This window comes from Rhipicephalus sanguineus, chromosome 4 (assembly GCF_013339695.2).
Source record: "Rhipicephalus sanguineus isolate Rsan-2018 chromosome 4, BIME_Rsan_1.4, whole genome shotgun sequence".
NCBI lineage: Eukaryota > Metazoa > Arthropoda > Arachnida > Ixodida > Ixodidae > Rhipicephalus > Rhipicephalus sanguineus.
Window position 1 is genome coordinate 33,616,316 of NC_051179.1, and position 23,007 is coordinate 33,639,322.

At 45.8% G+C, this 23,007-nt stretch overlaps 2 protein-coding genes across 3 annotated transcripts in view; one reads left to right on the top strand and one right to left on the bottom strand.

The window, feature by feature from the left end:
- The window catches only part of LOC119389741 (alpha-amylase 4N-like), a 294,142-nt gene that overhangs the window by 89,701 nt on the left and 181,434 nt on the right, over window positions 1-23,007 (bottom strand). The gene's annotated exons all lie outside the window — the stretch shown is intronic.
- On the top strand, window positions 3,368-21,812 carry LOC119389733 (ubiquitin carboxyl-terminal hydrolase 5; the record flags this gene model as incomplete). Of its 2 annotated transcripts, XM_037657105.2 has the most annotated exon segments (11): window positions 3,368-3,449; window positions 8,212-8,334; window positions 9,842-9,995; window positions 10,320-10,377; window positions 10,471-10,593; window positions 10,882-10,970; window positions 11,099-11,215; window positions 13,153-13,296; window positions 14,060-14,175; window positions 15,414-15,537; window positions 20,699-21,812. In XM_037657105.2, coding segments are annotated over 11 exon segments (1,312 nt in total), but the record flags the coding sequence as incomplete, so codon positions are not given.

Genomic DNA, 23,007 nt, shown 5'->3' on the forward strand with positions numbered 1-23,007 from the left:
TACACCCGCATCAAGCAGTTCCCAACCCTCAATTGGCTTTTCCTGCTCTGAGGGCACCTCTTCGGAACTCCTGAAGAAGCCGCATTTCGCAAAGCAGTTTGCTATGGTAGTCGGCGTTACTCGATCCCAAGCCATAGCGATAAAATGGATGGCGTCCAGGAGGCTTATTCGCAGGTCTCCTTCGTGTTTTCTGTCAATATTGGCAAGTACCGTATTTATTCGAAAATAGGTCGGGCACGAATATAGGTCGACCCCTACTTATAGCGCTCTACGAGAAATAAAAAAAAAATATTCGAATATTGGTCGACCCATGTTTTTTTTTTAGAAACAGGAAAATTGAAACATAGCACACCTTTATTTACAATTAACTTAGCGCCCTAGTCGCTGCCGGGAGTGTCATGTTCGTCAGATGTGCAAGGAAGGTTGTCGGATTCTTCGCAGGCATCCTCGGCATCCCAAATGACGTCGACTTCGCTGCCATCGATTGCGTTGGAAATGCAGCACTTTTTAAAGCCAGTCACGATCACTTCCGCTGGCAAGTCTTTCCGCGCGTCCTTCACCCACGTCGCAACTTTATTGAGGGAAGCCCTTCTCGCGGCGTCCCGTCGGTGTCATTGCAGCATCCTCCTTCAAGCCACTCTTTGTAACTCTTCGCCACCCGGTCCTTAATGTAGCCGGGTCGTCATACCTAGCGGTATGACGACCAGGTCTGTTGGCCTTTTGCAGGGCCTCCTTGACGCCCGGAGCCTCAGTTCTTTTTCAAGAGCGTCATGCCTGCCAGTTGCTGGGCCGCGAAAAGCACGACGCTATCCATTGCACGCGAACAGTCGGTCCCGCTGCTTCCGCCAACCCCTAATCAACTTTTACGTCGAACTCACGCTGAGCGGCACAATTGCTGGAATTCTCGGCAAAAAGTATCACTTGACGCTTGAAGTCAGCTGTGTAGCTCTACCGACGTGACACCATCGCAACTGCGCATATGCAAATGCGAACCGTCACGTCAGATCAAACAACAAACGAAGAGTGAGGCCTTAGGCCGGTGCCAGTGCGGCTGCGCGTCGGCAGGCAGCACGGCTAGGGGGCTAGGGACTTCACGGCCTACCTAGGGAAATCGCGGGTTCCAGCGCAAACATGGCGGAGCGGCTGCATTTCGCGGGGGCTTTGAAAAGGCGGTGTGCAGCTATTGCACAAATAACTTTTTTTTCTTAGTTACTTAGTCGGAAAAGGCGAACGGGTACGGTTTTTATACCAGATTTTATGGTATATAATGTGCGTATGTAGCAGGAACTGCTTGAAGAACAGCAGGCGCGGCAGTTGAACGCCATAGGTGCGGTGCTTTGGTCGCTTTGATCGCGAATATAGGTCGAGATTCTTTGGTCACGAATATAGGTCGATGGCTGATTATGGGCAACATTTTTGGAAAAAAAAGGTCGACCTATATTCGAATAAATACGGTAGGCGGCGCACAAGAAGGCCCTTGAAATGATGCTTGAGGTTTTTTATTATTCCAGCGTCAAGCGGTTGCAGGTGCGTCGTCGTGTTTGCGGGCAAAAAGATCAGTTTGACAGTTTTGGAGCGTTACTTGCCTCGGGTGGGCGGCGCACTGGTCAAGAATCAAAACAATCTTCCGATTCTTGCAGGCCATCCTTCTGTCAAGGAGCGACAGAAATTCTTCGAACAGGGCCGCCGTCATCCACGCCTTTTTGTTTGCGCGATAGACGCACGGCAAATGGCTCTCGCGCTTGAAACACCGAGGCTTTTGGGATTTGCCAATTACCGTCAGCTTAAGTTTCTCCGACCCGTCGGCGTTACAGCACAAAAGCACCGTTATTCGCTCTTTGCTTTTCTTGCCTCCTTGGCACGCTTCGCCTTTTAAGCAAAGGCTCTTCTCAGGCTGAAGGTTAAAAAACAGGCCAGCCTCGTCTGCGTTAAAAACATCACGAGGCTCATACCCAGAGATGAGTGACTGCAGCTTCGCGAGCCAGTCGCTAACAACGGTCTCGTCAGCCTTCTTCGCTTCCCCACAGACGCTTTTGTAAACGAGACCGTGTCTCGTCTTGAAACGGTGCAGCCACCCACCTGAGGCCTGAAATCCGTCGATGCGCAGAGCAAGTGCGATCTCGTCGGCTTTCTCACGCAACACTTTGCCATCGATGTTCACACCAGCTGCAGTAACCTCCTTAAACCAGGTCAGAAGAGCTTCTTCAAGCTTCACGTGTTGGGCTGTCTTCGCTTGCCTCGCGTTGACGTTAAATGAAAGCACATTCTTCATTATTGAGTCCCGCTGTCCAACAATTGTGCTTAATGTCGACGTTGCGAGGCCTAGCTCCTTAGCCAACTCCGTGCGTTTTCTTTTGGGATCCTCATCGACCTTTCGAAGAATGTCCAGTTTCTCCTTAAAGGAGAGGGCTTTCCGCTTGCGAGACATAGCTTGCTGCCACTCGGCAAAAAAGGCACTATCACAACAAAGCAAGAACGCGGGCTCGAGCACAGCAACCACAACCACTCTGTCCGACGGCACGCATAGAAGAAAGAAGCTCCCGCGGGCCGTGCCTCTCCCTCTCCGGCGTCTCCGCCTGCCGGCCTGCCTCCGCACCAAGAAAAAAAAAAAAACGTGGCCAGCGCCATCTGTAATCTTCAAGAGAAAGCAAAAGGCACACTCCGGCCTCCGATACACGCAGATCTTGGAGGCTGTCGCGCGCTGCTCGCCGGCGGCGCTGGCAACGTGCCAAACCGGCGGCGCCGCACGCATTCCAGCGCCGTAAGTGCACGCTGCTATCTTCCGCGGCCGTCGGTGGGGCCAACGTTGCGTTGGGTGGGGCGGCGTTTATTCGTATCAAACGACGCGGGTCAAAAATCAGTTCGTAACAACCGTACTCAAGCACGTTGTAAATTAATGGGCCTTGGCCGGGACCACAGAAAAATTCGTATCATCCCGAAATTCGTATTAGCTGTGATCGTATCATCGAGATTCTACTGTACTGAAGTTAGAGGCACCTTATTACAAGGTGGAAAAGGTACCAACTACGAAGGCCGAAGCTGTAAATGTACTTGTTGTACGAGTGCATTCATTTTATGAGTCCTATATTCGGTAAAGTATTGTGTAAAACACAACAGAGTACTGTTATAAAACGTATTCTGTGAACATTTCCAACCTACAAAATAGAGAACGCTTTGCATTCTTTTCTTTGAAAAAGTTATAATTTCATTACCGCATTGATACTGTTTTGTAATTTCAGATATTGTAAGAATGGTGCTTGGAACTATGTCTTATAGCCATTGATTCAGCTTGTGAGGTTGCAACGATGTTTAACGTCGATTCTCAAAGCACGATGCGATATGTACCTTCCTCGATTTTGCTCTTCAGGACAAAGCTGGCAGTCGGCATTCTCTCTGGCGACTACTCCAAGGAGCCACCTTGTGAAGGCAGTGGCCAGTCTGATCCAAAGGTAAGCAAAGAGAGAAGTGGCCAGTACACTGCCTGCTTATAGCCCTGTCACACGGCACATGTGATTTCATTCACAGCGAATGACATTCATAATGAATGCCATTGCGATGTTGCATTCCGGGTCTACACGCTATACAAAATGAGATTCGCAATTGATGTCGATGTTTATTGGCAGGCTGCTATGATAAGGAAATGTTGCAAATCGGGCTTTGAATTTAGATATTTTGTCTTTATTTTAGTAATAAAATGGGAAACATTGTCAGACAGTTTGAAAATATACTGCGATGCGATACTGCAGCATCAGCAGAAAAGAAATCCCTGTATGTATCCAAAGCAAGACTAGCCCGAAGCCGCCCACAACTCCTGCAGACGGCGGTATTAGCGGTATGGTGGACCGTGACAGCGTGATGGCTGGCGGATATATATCACATGCGTGCGTATGGATGTTCTCTGCTGCAAGTGCTGCAGTCCCCACTAGTGCTAGCATGGTGCCGCTTCGGCAAAACGACAGTGAGCGTTAGTGAACACTGCCGACAGGAGGCGATAGTGTCATGTCGGAGTCTGGGAAAGAGAATATAGCTGCACAAATTGCTTCCAATATCACATTGTATGTAAAAAAAAAGTTATTAAAAGTCAACTAGAGCCAATAATAAGAACCTTAACATTGACTACATTTTGCATTAACTTGTCGATTTTGTAATATTTTTGCCGAGCCCCTGTCATCGAGATTACACTTGTAGCATCAGGGTGTCTACCGACCGGGAAAACCGGGAAAACCGGGAATTCTCAGGGATATTGAGTAGTCTGGAAATTCTCAGGGAAAACTCAGGGAAATTGTGCCATCATCAGGGAAAATCCAAAGTAACTTTTTTGAAAGGCGACGAAAGTCGCGGTAGCGCTTGCTCGATATTTTGTGAATGCATTTTTCAAATCAAACGGTTGCGGCTGTGGGGAAGTGGCGCACCTCGATGCTGTCATCGCCTTCGGAGCGGTGAAGTGGGAGAGAATCCGGCTAATGCGTGGCATGCGGGAACCGCGAACCACGACACATCGTATCGCGCAATGTTGTCAGGGTGTTCTGTGAGTACGCGGTATAGTTCTGTAATCTTTCTCGCGCGTGCTGTGCGTTAGTGCCCGATATGGTGTTTTTGTTATCGCCGCGTGTCAAGTAACAAGCATGATTAGTTGTAGAAGCGGTAGCAGTACATGTAACGAGCTTGAGTTATCTTGCAAGCGATCGCGATCGTGTAGGAAGCGGATGTCTTCGACCAGGCTCGTATCTGGCAAGCCATCCCGATCGGCGAGAAAAGAGACGCTTGTTGGCTGTTATCGGAGAGCTCACTCGCTCTGATCCCGAGCTTCAAAGATGCTATTTAGGACTCTGTGAAGAATATAATAAATTTCCAGGCGAGAGCTAGCGTAACTAACGGGCCCATTCACAGCAAGTTAAAGCTTTTTTCTTTCTTTTTTTCCCGATGAGGGCACTGCTAAAACAAGTTTTAGGCAGTCGACTGAAATTTTTTGGGGCTGCAGCTCGCATTTACCAGACACACCACTTGGATGTTTGCTACAAAGCCGAATTACAAAACTTTTCAGAGCCATGGCATAGCGGCGACCGAAATTCGCGATACCAGCACGGGCTCGATACGGCGCGCGATGTCGGAAAACAGTAACGTTTCCACAATAATCGGAGGTGCCGTAATTCAGGCTGTTGCCGTGCTTTCATGCTATCTTAGCCCGCAGCGATATTGCTTTTTTTTGCGATAGAAATTACATAGACACTCCGACGCGAATTTCTTGCCTTCGCCATGATCTTCCTTATCAAGTTCAAATCGCGATTACATCACCCCGCGCGTAGTATGCTCCATGTGCGAGTGAAAGTGCGCGAGCGCTGCCGACGAACGGGGTTTAAGCAGAGATGAAACGAGCAGACCGTCTCATCCGCGTGATGGGCACATGGAGATAGGAGCCGGCGCGTTGATGAGTGGGGGGTGGCTGCGTGAGTCCGACAGGAAGTGCGTACTTTGTACCAGCGGGCGTGGTCGCGTGCGCCGCGGTATCTTTAGTGGGGATCAGCAGACGGCTCATACCTTTGTAGGTGTTGTGCTCTAATTGCAAAACTTCCGTTGAAGACATAGCAGTGGCAGATCCCGGGGGGGGGGGGGGGCGGTAGCGGCGATCGCCCCCCCCCCCCCCCCCTCTAAGCCAGCCCCCGCCCCCTCCCTTCAGTGCCTGTCGTCCACCTCCTTTGTAAGGCTGCTTGTCGAGTTTGCCCCCTTTGTCAGGTTGCTTTGCCTGCCACTGTCCAAAAAGGGTAAAGAGAATCTTTTCCCTGCTCTCTACCTCTCATTGCTCTACCCTTTCCTGATTCCCTATGCACATTTCCAACGAAGGCTTCTTAGGTACTGCCATAATCCCCTCCGGGCTGTTGTAAATATGCGTGACCCGCCAAAATGCACTGCTGAGCGTTGGCTTCAGCCGTTGTACCCCCCCCCCCCTCCATTATGTACCTGAATCCGCCCCTGAGCCATAGATAGGGCACTTCTCTTAGTGCAGCGGCTGCGTTTCCTGAAGGAGCGAGCTGCTAGCCTATATTCATATAAAATTCCTCTTTTTTGCTTTTTGCTATCGGATTTACTATTTTGCTCTCGCGGTGAAACTGTGACTTTTTTTCTAACGTGGGATGGTTTGCGATGTTGTGCATTCGTGGAGAGCAAATGGTTTGGTTGGGCAACATGATAGCAAAAGCGTTGCATTGCTCTGGGCAACGCGCGAGGATTTGACAACAACCTGCAGCAGCAGAACAAGCGCAATTCCACAGTGCATTAAACCCGCATTTGTTTCGTCTTTACATGTGACACGCTGGCAAGGCATCTAACTGTGATTGCTGCATCTCAGGCTCAACAAAATTGTTTTTTTCATGTTGCCATAGTAGTCGAGCATTGTTGTGGCATTTTCAGTTTAAGATTAATCCTTCAGTAACTATGCCTTGCATGAAAGGTCGAATTTCAGTTTAACGAAGTTTCGATAAAAAGAAGTGAGTTGCCGCTTTTACCAACTTCGCTCTATTGAGGTTTATCTGTTCTAATGTACTATTCAAATGGGATTAAGTCGTTTTCATTTTCTAACATGCGTATTAGAGAGTGATATCACTGAGCGATATGGTCTCTACCCATCATGACATAAAACAAAGTTCTGTTTCACTCAGGGAATTTTAGCAGAAACACTCAGGGAAAACCTGGAAAACTCAGGGAATTTAGAAATGTCAACTTGGTAGACACCCTGAGCATGTGCATGAGTTCGGTAAACACATTCACTGGGTGAATGCCACTAGGCGTGAATGTCATTCACTATGCCTGTGTAGCAGCAACAAAAATGGCATTAACACCTAATCACATAAACTGCGAATGACATTACATGTGCCATGTGACAGGGGTATTAGTGTGCCAGATTATAACTAGGCGTCACAGCTGTTAGTTCGCAATAAGGCTATGCTGCGCTGCTGTATCACATTTGGGGAAAATCTTTCATTTTGCTAAGTTGGCAGCTGAACTGGCAAATGGTAGCATGTGAAAACTCTTTCAAAACGTGGTGTGCACACCAGGGATGTAATATGTATTGATGAACATTGACCTTTTTGCATTCTCTTGTCTCTCTGAGAGCTACCCTTTGTATGGAGCTCTTGTAGCTTGCAGCAGATTCTCTGTGCTTGGGTATCTTGTAGGAACGTGTAAGTCTAGCCACTCTGGTGCACTTTCGCCTGGGTGCAGCGTCTTCCCTGGAACCACTTTGGTGGCATCGCCTCAGAGGATGACGATGTTGAGACGCATGACAATAATCCGGCAAGCTTACGCCTAACCGCCTCGACTCGCTTTTGCTTTCGAGTGGCTTCTTTCTTGGCTGCTTCTTCTCGCCGAAGAAGTAAGGTGAGCGTGATGATTCGCGCTGTGCTGCACATTTCGCTCGACCGACAGGTGCTTACGACGACAGTGTGAGGCCCCGTGACAACGGTTTAACGGTTGGCTCGTTCATGACTCGTCTTTGACTCCTAAGTAGCTCATGACTACCATTTGCATAGGTATTTGCGCAAACTTAGTCGCCAGCAATACTTGCTGTTAAGGCATATAATAGCTCTAAATGCCTGCCAGAGCAAGCATTTAGTTTGAAGTTAAGATGTTTTGCCTTCTGTTTTATTCTTCTGGTTGCAAGTTTTACAGAGGCTATTCCACTCAACTGCTGACATATACGATGTCATATACCGGAAGTGTGAAGATTGTATGTTCAGTCCATGGAAGATGTCAGTTAGGACTGAAAGACTTTTTGCTGCTTTAGGGTGTATTATTCGACAGCTTTAGCACAGTGTTCACAGTGCTCTGCTAAGGGGCACTTCATACGGATGGTTAGTAGAAATGCCATTTTAATTCTAAAAGAAAGCTTGCATCAGCCACAGGAAGTGAGGCATAGGCTTTCCTTTTGGTTTACCAAGTGGAATGCAAATATGATGGGCAGTTATCGGAAAAGCGAAATCAATCGAGTTTCCTGTGATGCCCGAGCGCAGGAACTGTGCTCTTCAGCGAGTGATGGCAGACAGAGCTAATTTTGGGTGATTGCTTATTGCTGTTACAGCTGATTAGGCACTAAAAAGATGTTCTTTTCTCCCAAACAGGGGTTTCGTAAACGGCTGTGGCAGGAGACCAGAATTCAGTAGTCGCACACCAGTCCTGCACTGCCATGTCTTGAATTTTCTTCTTTTTCTGTTTTAGGAACAGGAAGGTATCAAGCCACTCATGTTCAAGACCCTGGTTGGCAGAAACCACCCAGAGTTCTCAACTAAGAGGCAGCAGGATGCTCAGGAATTCTTCCTATACTTCCTTGAGCTTGTTGAAGTAAGTAACATTTTTCCGTTTCTATTTTTTCACCTGGCTCTAGAGTGTATGCTGTGGCTGGCTCGCTAAAAAAAATCTAAGCTCATAGCACAGTCTACCAATAATTTGAACATTCTCAATAATTTGGACAGCGTTGCCGCACTGCCATTGGCCTTGTAGCACAACCGAAATTTCGAACATCTTACAATGCATTGCCGTATAACTTTGACTCCGCATAGCTGACCATGCAACTTTCTGTCCACCAAGTCAAGCAGAAAGAACAATGTCGTTGCTTTGATATGTGGCTGGTGCCTCCTCAAAACTGGAGCTTTCTTGCTACAGTATTAGCTGATTGATGCGAAACCACAGGGCAAGCCAAGATGACCTATGTGGTAGCCTAGCAGGTAAGGTGTCACGCTGTGAAGCTCATGGAAGTGGGCTCGATCCCTAGCCATGGCAGCAGCATTTTAATGGGAGCGAAATGCTAGAACACCCATGTGCTTACATTTAGGGGCCCGTCTAAGAAACCCTAATCGGTCAAAATTGATCCATAGTCTCCCACAATAGCATGCTTCATAAACATGTCGTGGTTTTGGCACGCAAGACCTCAGAAAATAAATTGAATTATGGAGTCAGGCTAACTTGCAAATGCTGCATTTGCAGTTCGTCATCTACTTTCACACGTATGGTATTTGTTTGCTTATGTGTGACATAAGAACATGGTCCTAAGTGACTTCTTTCAATCATACTGCTACAATTTTTTGCCAGCATCATGATGCACCTCAGTATCTGCGTTGACGATTTGCAATTAAGTGAGGGTAGTGTTGGAAATTGACTGTCGCAAACATACCCGTGATCATACATCTATGAGGCAGCGGTCGACCCAAGATTAAGTCGCAATAGGGCAGAGCTTCAGTGCAGGCATCAATTTTTTTTTACCTGTAGCAATGGTGTACAAGACAGTGTGAATCATTCAAATGGCAGAAGATATGTGGCAAGATACTTTTCAGCAGTTTCGTTAGGATCTCGTAGGAGAACTCTGTCACCGTTGGACCGCAACTGTGCATATTGTTTGAAATAAAAAGGCTAACTGTAACAGAACTGGCAAACTGACCACTTTGCCAAAACATATGTCATGCTCCTGCGAGTTTTGTGGGGCCACATGCTAACAGCCAGGCCATCCATCAACCATAAGTAAATGATGTCATAAGTGAACATTTTCTTTGCTTCCTACTCAAATTCTCAGTCGCATTCTTTGCATCAATTTCTGGCTCTAGAGGCCACATCCCCAACAGCACACCTTTTGTACTGAGCTATTGTAATATGGGTTACCTCGTTCATCATTTCTACAGTTTTAGCTTTTGTGGTGAGGAAGGTAACGCTGTTTAACGTTATATTTAGTATGTATTGATCTACATACTGTACATAACACCGTGACAGTCAGAATTCCTTTGCTGTTTTTGCTGTAAGGGACTGTTGGTTGCCGCTATTGGGTGCCGGTCATTGCTGATTTGGGCACATTTTGCAGAGGAACTGCCGCAATGAGATGAATCCTGCAGACTGCCTGAAGTTTGAGGTGGAAGAGCGCATCTTGTGCACAGAATCGGGAAAGGTGCGCTACACTAAGCGCACGGACTGGCTGCTGCCTCTGCCGGTGCCACTTGAGTGCGCGTTGAATAAGCGTGAGTAGCAGTACCATCCTTTTCATTGCACTCGCGTTTGGTGCAGATAAGGCCATGCAGTGATCTGTGAGACGTGACACACAATCAGCGCCATCATTATTATGGTGTGGTTTAAAGTGATCATTATTGTTATCGCGACACATAATATGCAAACGAGCTTGTGAGCATAACGTTTGTGATAACGCTGGCCCTGTGTTACGCACAGCACACTTCAGTGTGGTTCATTACACAAACAGGTGCAGCGTGTTAAAAGGGTGTCAACAATGTTTTAATGCTAACGAGTGTTTCTTCATTTTCTTTTCACTCGCATGGTTCAACGTGCAGAGGACGTAGACGCTTACGAAAGCAAGAAGGAAGAACTCCTAAAAAATAACGAAAAAATGTGAGTCTCATTGTCGTACCTTTTGTTGTCTATGAATGTCGCAGTTACATGCGCAAACATCTTTTACATTAATTTTTTGTTCTGTCTGTGCAGCGACCCTGAAACTATTGTCAGGTCAAAGATCCCGCTCTCTGCTTGCTTGGATGCCTTTGCAAAGACCGAGAAGGTCAGTGATTTTTTCAGCACGGCCGTGAACAAGAAAGTTACTGTGGAAAAGTGAGTGCCCCTTTTTAACATTCCGGTTTAGTGCTCTCAGCCAAGAATGATAGATATGGTAATAGATGTTGGCTAATAAAGTGCATACAATTTTTTTGTGTGTGTGAATTGTACATGTTTTTAGTGACATTGTGTTCTTACTTTCGGGTTTCCTGGGTAATTGGAATTGTCACGTCAGCCATACTCTCTTTATAACAAATGATTATCTCCTATGGCATAATCACATACCTTTCAACATGCGAGACATTCCCTATGAAGTAAAGGTGGCATCTTATTTCTTCTTGGCAGGACAACCAGACTTCGCACGTTCCCCGATTACCTGATGATACAGCTGAAGAAGTTTGCGCTCGGTCAAAACTGGATCCCAAAGAAGTTAGGTACGGTATTACCGAAGTTCCTCCGACGTCTGCGGCAGCCTGAAAAGGAAAAGTCCAGCCTGTGCATTAAATTTTTCTAGGATTATCGAACAAAAAGAAATGCAAACTGTCTCTATCGCCCGTTTCAGATGTCGAGATGCTAATGCCTCATCAGCTAGACCTTTCCTTCTTGCGCGGTAGTGGCGTGCAGCCTGGAGAAGAGCTGTTGCCGGAACCTAAGGAGACAAATGAAGGCTCTACTCAGAGTGAGTGATGTGCTCCTTTCTTTTGCGATACTGTATTTCCTCTCGTATAACCCGCCCCTGCACGTAACCAACAGCCCCAGCTACAAACCACTAAAAAAATAAAAATAAAAAATGAAAATTCTTGTGTACTGCCTAGAAATCATCCTTCCTTGCAGTTACTGTGAAGTGAATTTGTGCACCGTAACTTGCGCACAACTCAAACCCTCACTTTAGCTCCTGTAGGTTATACATGAGAAAATATGGCATTTGAATTTGTAGATTGCAGTCAAATGTGAAGTCATTTTACTTGCTAATCTAGGGACAATGGAGGGTTGCGTTGTGTATTTTACAGCGAAAGCTGTTATGAGATCACAGCAGCAGCCAATTTTGGTGCTGTAGTTGTTCGCTGCCGGGCATCCGTAACCGCTATCGCGTGAAATGAGAAAAAATGTATCCAGGATCGTATAGGATTTGAACCCTCGCCTTCTGCATGGCAGTCAAGTATTCTAATACAGAGCCATACCGGTGCTTGAAACTCCTTCGCAAAAAGACCCTATACAGGCGTCATGTGGGGCAAGAAATCACTTAACATATGTAATATGTTACGTGGTAGAATATTAAAATAACGACCATATATGACACAAATCGAATTGTGTAACGAGGGTGTTGTTTAAAGCTTCCAATCCGTTACAAAGGACATCGGCCATAATTCTTTGTCATCAGCCACAGCATCAACAAAGTACGCATAACTGCCTTACAGATGTGTAGCACAGTACCCCGCTTCTTGGCAGAATGACTAATAATGGCATAGTGGGTGCTTCCCTACTTCACAAAAATTACGATCATTTATGGTGTAGTGGGTACCTTGCAAGTGTACCTGTAGTAGTTGCCCCAAGAGAGTTCACAATGGGCTCTAGAAAGGCCACTCTTCCAGTTTGCGCTGCGACTGTGCTGCGTGTTTTGTGCAGGCCTGGCATTTTTCGTTGCTCCCGAAACACATTTCGGGATGAATTGGCAAAGTGGTTAGTCTTGCGACAGCATCAACCGCCATGGGCCACCATACCGTCGTGGTCGTTCCGGAGCAATCCAAAAAGTGCAGCATCTCAAACACAGCAGACTACGCAAAGAATGACATGTTGTTTTAGTCCATGAAGAGTGATGAAAATCCGTTTTGAGATCGAAAATGATGGATTTGAGAAGTGTGAATCAGTTTTCATCATGTGAAGGGAAATGATTCTGGCTTCAGATCGTTCATTATTGCCGACCCTGATTGAATGGTCAATGCAAAGCATTCTGTAGAAAATTTGCGCTACCTGCCATTATGGATTCGTACCAACTAAACTGGGCTTCAGACATAGTTTCTGGGCCGGCTAAAAAAAAAAAAGTTCTTCTGGATTTTATTTGCGGTAAATGTCCCTGTTAGGTCCAATTACTTTCTCTGGGAATTTATTGTGTTCTTCAAAGAGTCCACAATAGCTTTTTTCTTTCAAGTTCGGGTCACAGAGTGAGCTCTGCATGACCCGAAGTGTGAATCCCCAAACAAGCAGTGGCATCTTGTCTTTCTCGCCGACTAAAGCCACTTGCTAGACATCAGTCTTGTTGGTGACATCTGTTTCCTGAACATTTGCAATCGCTTGCAACATAACAGAGCTTGTTGCATTTAGTCCAACCGGTTCTAAGGAAACTTGTGCTTGTTACGTGACATGCAGCAATAACACAAACACCAAATCAAGTGCTGACGCACAGAACGCACGGTAAAATATGGAGCTATATTTAGTAGCAGTGTGCAGGTAAATACACCAAATGAAACAGCCATGTGGTCTGACATAATTTTTTTGTTTCTTGATTTGGCATGCCAGATAAGCTCACAATTCTTCTCGTTCCTTGCCGAGGTTGAACTAGCGTTGTTGACTGTACTGTGTATTTCGAAAATCCTTGTGCAAATTCTTGTCTTGCAGCTGTGGAACTGAATCAAGCCTGGGTGTCCCAACTTGCCGACATGGGCTTTCCATTGGAGGGGTGCAAGAAGGCAGTGTTCTTCACTCAGAACACCAGCATTGAGGCTGCCACAGAGTGGGCCATGGATCACATGAACGATCCCGGTACTTGGCGCAGGCTCTTGTTTCCCATCTACCTGTTTGGATTTTCCTAGGGAAATTTGCTTCATCTTGCTGGTGCCTAGTGTCGAAACATGGCATCACATATGCTTTCCTTGCTTGAGTGGTTAGGCTTTTGGCATGCTTAGCTACCTTCTGTATGAGCTTCCTGCAGGTTGAAGTGTGGAGGTGAGGTGCAATTGACAAGGAGACAAGAAGATGCATCCATTCGTCAGCGTGCGTCATTATCTGAGCACTTTCTTTTCGTTTTTCTTCGAACATGCGGTTTACTTTCATTGTGATTGCAAGTACGCATGGGGCACCTGGAGGCATCCCGCGGCGGCCACGGTAACTATGCAGCTCACGATGCTCAAATTGGCCAGTGGCCGGGGACTTCGTGTTTATGGTGTGGTCATTTGGGGCATTAATTGTCGAGAGAAGAGGGAACAATTTAAGCTGACTTTTAGGATTAATTGTGAATTTCAGGGCGCGTGCTGCGCTATAATGTTTAGCTTGCGTTATCAGGAGCCTCGACTACCGATCGACAGCGTTTTCTGAACGTGCTGAAAAAGTGTTCAGGAATTCCTTTAATGCCGACAGTTGTGACATTAATGGTCTGCTTACAGCAGTTCTGTGTCACGGTAATTTGTCGTGTGTTCTTTCATTGGAGTAATAAGTGCTTACTGTATTTCCTGCAAAACCATCATTTGCTCTGTTTACTTATATGAAACTTTTAAAACTCTTTTTACCTTTTATGTGACACCGGAAGACTTCGGAGCTCCTTTTGTGCAACCCGGCACGTTTCAGGCAGATGCAGAAGCACTGGAAACAATCACGAATATGGGTTTCTCCCAAGATCAAGCGCTCAAGGCTCTCAAGGCTACGGTGAGAATGGCTGTTGCTTACGTAACAGACGTGACTGCATATGTTGACTGCTGATTCTACAATTCTTCTTCCTTGCCTACTTTTGAAAAGCTTCAAGAGTGTGTGGCCACCATGTTGTAGTGATGAATTCTGCTTGGTTCTTTGCTACTCCTATAATTCACCGTTCACGCCCGGCCAATCCCGTTGATAATGTGGGTAGACCATCGCTATGACGACAGGCAAAGTATCAAAAGAGGGAAATAGCGTTGGAAAAGCCACCACTATAAAAGCATACTTGCCCACGTGCAAGCAAGTTCATGATGTTGTGTATGTGTTGGCTATGCTACCAATGTGTTAACTATGCCACTGTTCAATAACTCTTGCAATGATCTATGACTGCTGCCATAGCTTACTTGGTAGAGCATTGTACGAGTAATGCAAAGATTGTGGGTTCATTTGCCACCAGTGGCGAAATGTTTTTAATCTTCCATTTGAATTAATTTTCCCTTTATCTCGTATTTGCTGCACTTCAGTTAAGAACTACGAATAACACCTCCTATACTTTCCTTGGCTTCATAGTCTGCTGCAAAGAATTCATAGCACAGGCAAAAGTCAAAAAGCATAGAGTTTTCACTGCGTCTACGCTTCAGACATAAATAGTGTACCATAGTCTTCGTTCAAAATTCCTGAGCTTTTCATGCAAAATGTCAACTGAAAGTTGAAGTAAAAATAAACTGCATACCTTTTTTAGCATTGCAGCAATGATGGAAGCCTCAAGAAATGCAGGAATGTCATCCATTTTGTACGCACGCACGTGCAGTCGTGGGTGGCTGTCTGCGAAAGACTGCACGGCTTTTTGGAAAGTGCAATAGTGCAAATAGCAGGGCTCTAGGAAGTGGATGTTGTGATGACACCGGCGGTTGAGTTAACGAACTCCCCAACAGAAAATCATAAGCCGTGATTACAGATTGCAGAAAAACATCCATGTGCTCCATGTCGATACAATGCAGAGATACCACTGTGCAGCCATGTCTAACAAAATGCTCATGCATATTATGTGGACGACTCGTACATCAGATTTTTGCTTTAGATATCTAGGCTCGTATTAAGGGCACCCTTTACCTGAAAATTGTACTGTATTGAAGTTCTACAAAGGGCTTTTCAAGTGTGCTGTGCATCTCGAAATTTCCGTTAGTTGTGCTCAAGACTCATATTGAGGATTTTGCAGCCAGAAAAAAAAAATTTGTTGTGTTCCTTAGGATAACAATGTTCAGAGGGCCATGGACTGGATCTTCAGCAGAGCCGATGACATTCAGGCAGAGAGTCAAGAAGTTGCCATGGAGACTGATTGCGCTGGCCCTCGTATCAAGGACGGTCCTGGAAGTAAGTGCTTCTAGTGTTACTAACCTTTGCGAGTCGTGCGAGAGATCAACATTAGGGATGGGTGAATAGTAGAGCTGTGCGAATAGCAAAATTTTGGGTGCGAAGCGAATTCGAATATTGAAGTGCGAGTTCGAATCGAATCGAATATTTTTCGAATATTTCTCGAATATTTCTAAAATATTTTTCGAATACTTCGAAGCGAAATTGCAGAAAAAAAAGTTAGAGGGGATTCCTGAGCATATTCTTATGAGATAGCAACATGAAAGTGTTTCCTTTCGCTAGGTTGATGAAGCACTGGCGGGGTGGTGTTTCATAGTTGTCTTATCCAGAATGAGGTAATGTAGAGGCCGAATTGTATTTATGTACATGATTTGGTGCAACTAAAGTGTTGTCGACAACACTTTACACGTGATAGGCAAAAATGCCATTTCCTCAGCCTCTCCTCCTCTTTCAACTTCTGTGGAAGCCCAACTGATGTGGCAGACAAGGGTGTGCTTCCTTCAAGTCCGGAGTTCCAAATCTGCCTCGTAGACGTCGATATATAAGAACATCTGAAATTTTGGATGCTAAAAAGCATCGGCTTCCGATTTTTCGGACTTCATGCCCAAATTTCAGGTCCAGAACAGCATTAATTGAGCCCCCACCTCTGCCAAATCTTTCATCTCCATGTTGGAACCAGCGTTTTCTTGAGTTAATACATTTGCGACCGTAGCAGAGCTTGAAAGGCAGCTTTGCCGCAATAACGGGGTGCGATGAGGTGAAGCATATTGAAAATCTAGGGACCACTTCCAGTCGGACGTTGACTGTCTTTTGACAAAATTCGACCGTAACGGAGCTTGAAAGGCAGCTTTGCCGCAATACCGGGGTGTGATGAGGTGAAGCATATTAAAAATTTAGGGACCACTTTCAATTCGACGTTGACTGTCTTGGCAAAGTTCGGCCGTAACGGAGCTTGAAAGGCAGCTTTGCTGCAATACCGGGTTGTGATGCGGTGAAGCATATTGAAAATCTAGGGACCACTTCCAATCTGACGTTGACTGTCTCTTGGCAAAGTTCGACCGTAACGTAGCTTGAAAGGCAGCTTTGCCGCAATACGAGAGTGTAATGAGGTGAAGCATATTGAAAATATGAAGGGATCACTTTTAATCTGACGTCGACTGTATTTGTTTTTGGGAAGTTCGAATAGTTCGAATAGTAAAATTCCAGTGCGAATCGAATCGAATAGCAAACGCTATTCGAAAAATATTCGGAATTTCAAATATTCGCACACCCCTAGTGAATAGCAAACTTGAGGTTCGAAGCAAATAGTGATTTGGTTTAATAATATCAAATTGTATAGTTTGAATAGTATGTATCACATATTTTAAAAAAAATTAGCATTTTTCTCATGACCCAACAAACTTTCACAATACTATTTTTAAGAATTCGGGCGAGGCTTTCGCGAATGTCGTGTTTTTGGTCTGAAGTGTAAGCAACTTTGAACAGTAGCAGGATTTGGTTAATAGTAGTGTGCAAGTTATAAGCGTTAAAATACGTTACATTTTAAAATTTGCAGTACTTAGGGTATATAAGTCCGTATAACATGCTTTTAATGGGGGAAGCGGGTCTTTGAGACCGAAAATCAGAAAAAAAATCGAATTTTTGAAAATGTTTTATTTGGATTCTGCCGCTACTGATGCATAACCTCGCCAATTTTCATGCGTCTTAGATCGGTATTTTAGCCGTGACAGCATTTTATGTGCCATCAGCGAGCTAAATTTTTAGCGATGAACGCGTAAAAAACGGGCTTATCCAGCGCCGCGCTGTTGCCGTTCTACGTTACCTACGCCAGCCATCTTGGTCGCATTCGAAAGAGCCGCGCTTTTTCTTGAATATCCTGCCGCCCTTGTTTCCGTCCACTCAGAATTCACGTAGAAAATCCGCGCCAAAAAAAGGTTCCTCCGCGTGAGCCTATTGGCACAGTGAGCCCACGTGACTAAATAACGCCTTCCGATTCGTCGGGCCTCCCGCGCTGTCTGCTACAGTGCACGCAAAGCGGCAAGTTGATGTCGCCGTAGTATAACTGTGTTGTTCTCGTCGATTTACGTCCGTAAAGTTCCAACCCGCGCAAGCTGGCAAGAAACTGGAGCAGGCGTTTTTATCATCCTCAACAAAGACTGCACGTTGCGGCGGCTTACTGGCACGGCGCCAAGCGAGCTAGACGAAGTGCGCCACAGCCGCCGGGAGTGAATTAGGCCTACGCTCTCAGCCGCGTTTTGGAACTTTGATCGTGGCGAAGCCATATCGAAAGTTGCGCAGCGCTCATAAATTCGAAAAAAAAAAAAGCGAAATCACGGCTCGCGTGCATCAGAAGCGCATCCAGCGGAGGACGGCGTGGTGGCGGAACGCGATTCATCGGTCGAAATGCCGACTTCACCTGTGTCAGCGGCCGCCTCGACGACATCAGTGATAGGAAGCGTGGTAGAAGGATCGACACGACGTTCTTGACTAGCGCCGATCGTGCGCAACAGCAGAAAAAGACTGAAGATAAGATCTCCAGCTTATCGGCAACTTCCGCTAGCGAGCGCAAGGTGCGCACGCTCGCAACAGCGTGCGAGGGCTCTGACCCGTCGGCAGGCTAACTACGGCATCGTCGACTTCTCCGCAATCAACAAACTGCTTGAAATGACATGCACTGGGGCCATTTCGATTGGAAAATGTGATAAGCTACTCTCCTGGTGTCTTCTAAGGCATTTATTTGCAAAGTAAAGCATTTTTACTTGTGTAGCGCTCCTTGAAGATACAGAATTTTGTTTTTTGCTTTTTTCTCAGTTTCAATTTCTTCGCCACCTTTCATTCTTTTAGCGAGCGTTTCTCAGCTTTGGTACACCCGATTTTGATCATTTTTGTATTACTGAAAAGCTGGATGTTTAGTGAGTGCAACAAAGTGTCATATGTTACTATAGAAAAGCGTAAGTTTTTACAAGAGAGAAAATAACAAAAATACATTTTCTCGGTAATCGAATGGCGGATTTTGATGCTTCATAACTTTTGTTGTAGGAAAGCTAGAACCATAAAATTTGCTTTTTGCACTCTTTGATAACTGTAGAATGCAATGACATTTAATTCAGCAGGATCCGAGTAGCCAATTTATTAAAAAGGTGATTAAACGAAATTTTAATGAATGATTAATTTAAAAAATTGTCGTAAGGGCTACATAAAAACTGAGTTCATATTTGATATTTACACATGTAAATACATGATCACCGAAGTTTTCATCATCCTAACTTAAATAAAAAAATCACAGCATATCCACGGAGTGAATGATGATGAGTGGGCGAAGCTGCGGAGGTTCATCGGTAAACCGTGAATCTTCCGTGAATTCTGCCCAGTACATCATCACCGACGTGAGATCGGGCGCGTTTAAACTAAAGGTTCGATGAGTTATGACGACTTGCAGCTCACTTTAATTTTACATGTACGCTGTGAATTTTCATTGTTTAGAAAACCATTGCTTTAGAAAACACCTTGCGTCTTTCGTTAAGCAGCTGGCGTCTTTTTCGTTTTGCTTTAGAAACATCTGGCGTTCTTTCGTTTTGTTTTTACAAAACATCTGGCGTCTTTCGTTGGTTTATTTCATCAATCAACGGCGTTTTGAACAAAATTTTTATTGTTTAATCACGCACAGGAGAAATCTCACCAGGCACTACCTTGGAGGTAAACAATGGCTGCTAATGGGAATGAGAGACAGAAGAAGTCGGCTTTTAGCTAACACTTACACTTCTACAGAGACAGAAGAATTCGGCTTTTAGTTAACGCGCACGCTGCGAATTTTTTATTGTTCAACAACGCACAGGAGAAATCTCCCACCGGCACCACCTTGGAGGTCAAAGGGTAAGACTTGTTACTCACTACTACGAGCACGACGAGGGACGAACGGGTGCCGCCTTAAGGAGCTTTGCCCCTAAAAGATGCTTCATGTCAAAGTGCCTCTTCCCCCCTTAAACTTCAGAAAAGAAAAAATCTGGGTGCCCTGTATGCGCCTTTAACCTTGGAGCGTGTCTTCGTGGCAGTGCACAATGGCCCCACAATGCTGGGAAGCCACCTTTTCAGAAATTACATGCGGTAATTTATACGTTTGTTTTTATACATCGAAATTTCGGAACTTTTAAATTTGTGCTGAGGTAAATTCGAATACTGGAATAATCATTGAATTATTCTAAATGCTTGAATATTCGCTCGTGCCTAATCAACTTGAAAGGGTCATGAACCCCTTTTCCAAGTAATCATCGAATGACCTCAGTATATCGGAGTTCACTGCCTCACGAATCGATTGCTGCAAAAATTTCTCAAATCAGTCAAGAACGAGCGATGTTACAGGGGTTTTTTGCCGAGCACGCTGGAAGCTACACAGGGAGGGATGGCACAGGGGGGAAACAAGTTACGTCAGCCTGCGTCATGGCCTTGAGAGCGCATGATGAAATGCAATCGCTCTCTCCGTCATTTTTGTCTGAGTGTGGCTCGCTATGTAACGTTAGCAGACTATGGAGTGCTGTGCCGGCACCTGGCAGCACCCTGTGGGAAGAAGCGCATCCGATCCAGACGCTGCACTTTATGTCGGCTGTTGGCCAGTAGCGTGCTACCTGCTATTGGACGTGAAGCAGTGGGCGTCGGCAGCTCCAAAGCAAGTGAGGATGGGCCTCTGTATGTAAAGAGGATGTGTGAGGAAATAGTCTTTTGCAAGTTACCGAAATACGGTACACAAGTGTGGTACGGTATCGCCATACCGCTCTTCCTGTCTTGCTTGTTGTGCTTTTGCCACTCCTAATTCCAGTGAACGTATGCCAACACCACAAATGCTTTTTTCAAGAATTACTACGGGGTTGTCACACCTCATTGTTGCCTCTCAGCCTATGCATTGTTAACGAGGAAGCTGTCGTTCGAGGGATGCACTGTCACTGGAACTGGGAGCACCTAAAGCACAATGAGCAAGAAAGGAGGTGTGGTGCAGTAATACTGTACCGTATTTGCGTACCGTATTTTCGTGACTTGCTAAAAGACTCTAATGGCAACTTCGCGCTTTGCTTGTAAGCCCCACCTTGCCGCACGTGACTGCTATTCGCAGCATGTGTTTTCTCACCAAGCCCGAGGGGTGGTTCATGACTCCCTTAAATCTATGCAGATTATCAGCTGGTGGCATTCATCAGCCACATGGGTGAGTCCACCATGGTGGGTCACTACGTCTGCCACATATTTAAGGACGGCCGTTGGGTCATCTTCAATGACAACAAGGTGGCCCTGTCCGAAAACCCGCCCAAGGAGTTCGGCTACTTGTACCTGTACCGGCGTGTGCCAGACTCCTGACTAGATGGACCCTCCTCACCGAAGCGAGCCAAAGTTGAGGAAGACACCGCAACGCCTGTGGCACCATCGAGCAATGTTGCTTGATTTGCAGGCCTACTGCAGTGCCTGTCATCAGAAGCAATGGACTTGGCCTGTGAACTGAAAAAAAAATGTGTGTTTAGAGCAGTTTGGTTTCCGTGTTGCTTCACTTTCGTTCACTTCCTTTCGTGTTGTTTCGACTATTTTTTTCTACGTGGTTGAATGTTTTAGAGTTTCCTCGTAATATAAGAAAAAATTCTTTATCAAGAATTGTCACAGTCCTCTAAGGACATCCATTCAGCTTTAAGAATGGTTCCTTTGCCATGCTTTTTGTTGCATCAGCTATACCCTTTTGTTTCACAACAGCAGCATTGAAGAAGCTTTGGTTTTCTCTTATTGATATCTGCGGATTGCTTTTCTTTTCTTGCTAACAGTGTGATCAATATTCATTGATAAAGCCCACTTTTCAGAGATATGTTTAGACAAGTGTATTACAGAGAATGTAGCAGTGTTTGGAGATCGAGAAGCATATGGCATTGTGGATGGTATGTGGCTACAGGGCTGCTTGTGCCTTTTCAGTATGTTGTAGTTCATTCAGGTGGAGAAGCAAGCATGTGTAAATTTTGTGTAAAAGAAATTGCACTTTGAACAACACTCGATTATACACAAAAAGTGGTGAGCTCACACTTTCCTACACTTGTACATACACCAGTGTACGGTCATTGTCACTTTTGGTTTTGTATTCTCATTGTTTGTTTACCTTCAAGCATTGACCACGGATTTTCGTGCTGTCTAATTTTTCATCACCGACGAAGTACCAACCATTACTTTCTACGAGATCTGCTGCTACATTCGAGGTTATGTAAGGTAGACAGCTTCTTTTTTTTTTTGAATAAACCAAAGTTTGCACACTACTCTGCATATGCATGATTCGAGTACCACACGGCCCAACACCCAAGGAGTGTCAGTCAAGGTATGTTACAGGCTAACATGGTGCAGTAATGTTGTGTATAGCATTATCGGGTCATTGCATCTGGTTTTCACCATCTCCATCAGTCTGTCCATCTGAAAACCCAAGAGCCATCTGTCGGGCAAATAAAGTGGTGATGCCAATGTAGATGGCTCCCGAGGCTTTGGTCATAATCTGTCTGTCTACTAGCCGAAAGCCAGACAGTGCTTGAAGGGCCACATTCACTGAACGTCGTATACCGAAGATTTATTAAGGCGAAAGCCGTAGATGCCTCGTCAAACGCGATAAGTGACCGTCGGTGTTGGCAGCGTCAACGCAAGTGATGCAGAAGATCATGCGATGACGTCACCAAAACGTCAGGTGGCGAAAGCTTTTGACGTCACATGATGAAGTCATCACACGACAAGGTCGCTTGGTCAAAGGCGGGCCGATCACGGAGGCAATGCAAAACCACGTTGGGTGCGGAACGATTTGGGGTATAAGAAAAAAATTTGGGGCAGCTACGCACTGTAGTGCAAAGACAAAGGAAGCGCCGGAGCTAGTGGCGTTGCCCTCCTCCTCAGCCTTATTTCCCTCTCCCATCCCTTGCTATACTATACTATTACAAGACAGCTCCACTAACGTGAAACCTTGGGAGGTGCGAAGTACCGGTGTTATCCACGGGCACCGTGCGGTGTAGTTTTCCAGTGTGATTGTAGTGACAGAACGCACAGCCTAGCGGATAAAAAAAGCAATACTGAGACGGGCCCGGACAAAATGGAACGCGATGCGCGCGTCTTCCCTCCTGCATGAGTGGGCGGAGTGTGGCCACGCTTGAGGAGCGCGCCTGTTTTCTGCGTGTCCCTAGCGGCTAATGTCAGCGAACTTGGGGACGATACACTGCGAGTATAATTATTCTAGTACCCTGTAACTGCGAGCAACGCGGCTTCCTCTGGTCAGTGGACTGGTGGCACCAATAAAGTGCAGTTCAGTAGACAGCTCTTTTTTGCATTACCTCCTTGATCGGCCCACAGTACTCGGTGTGCCAGTCCTCTAGTCTGCGTCGTAGAACCCCAGGTGGTCGAAATTTCTGGAGCCCTCCACTACAGCGTCTCTCGTTAACCGCTTCTACTGCTCTACGTGCGTTGGATCCATAAAAG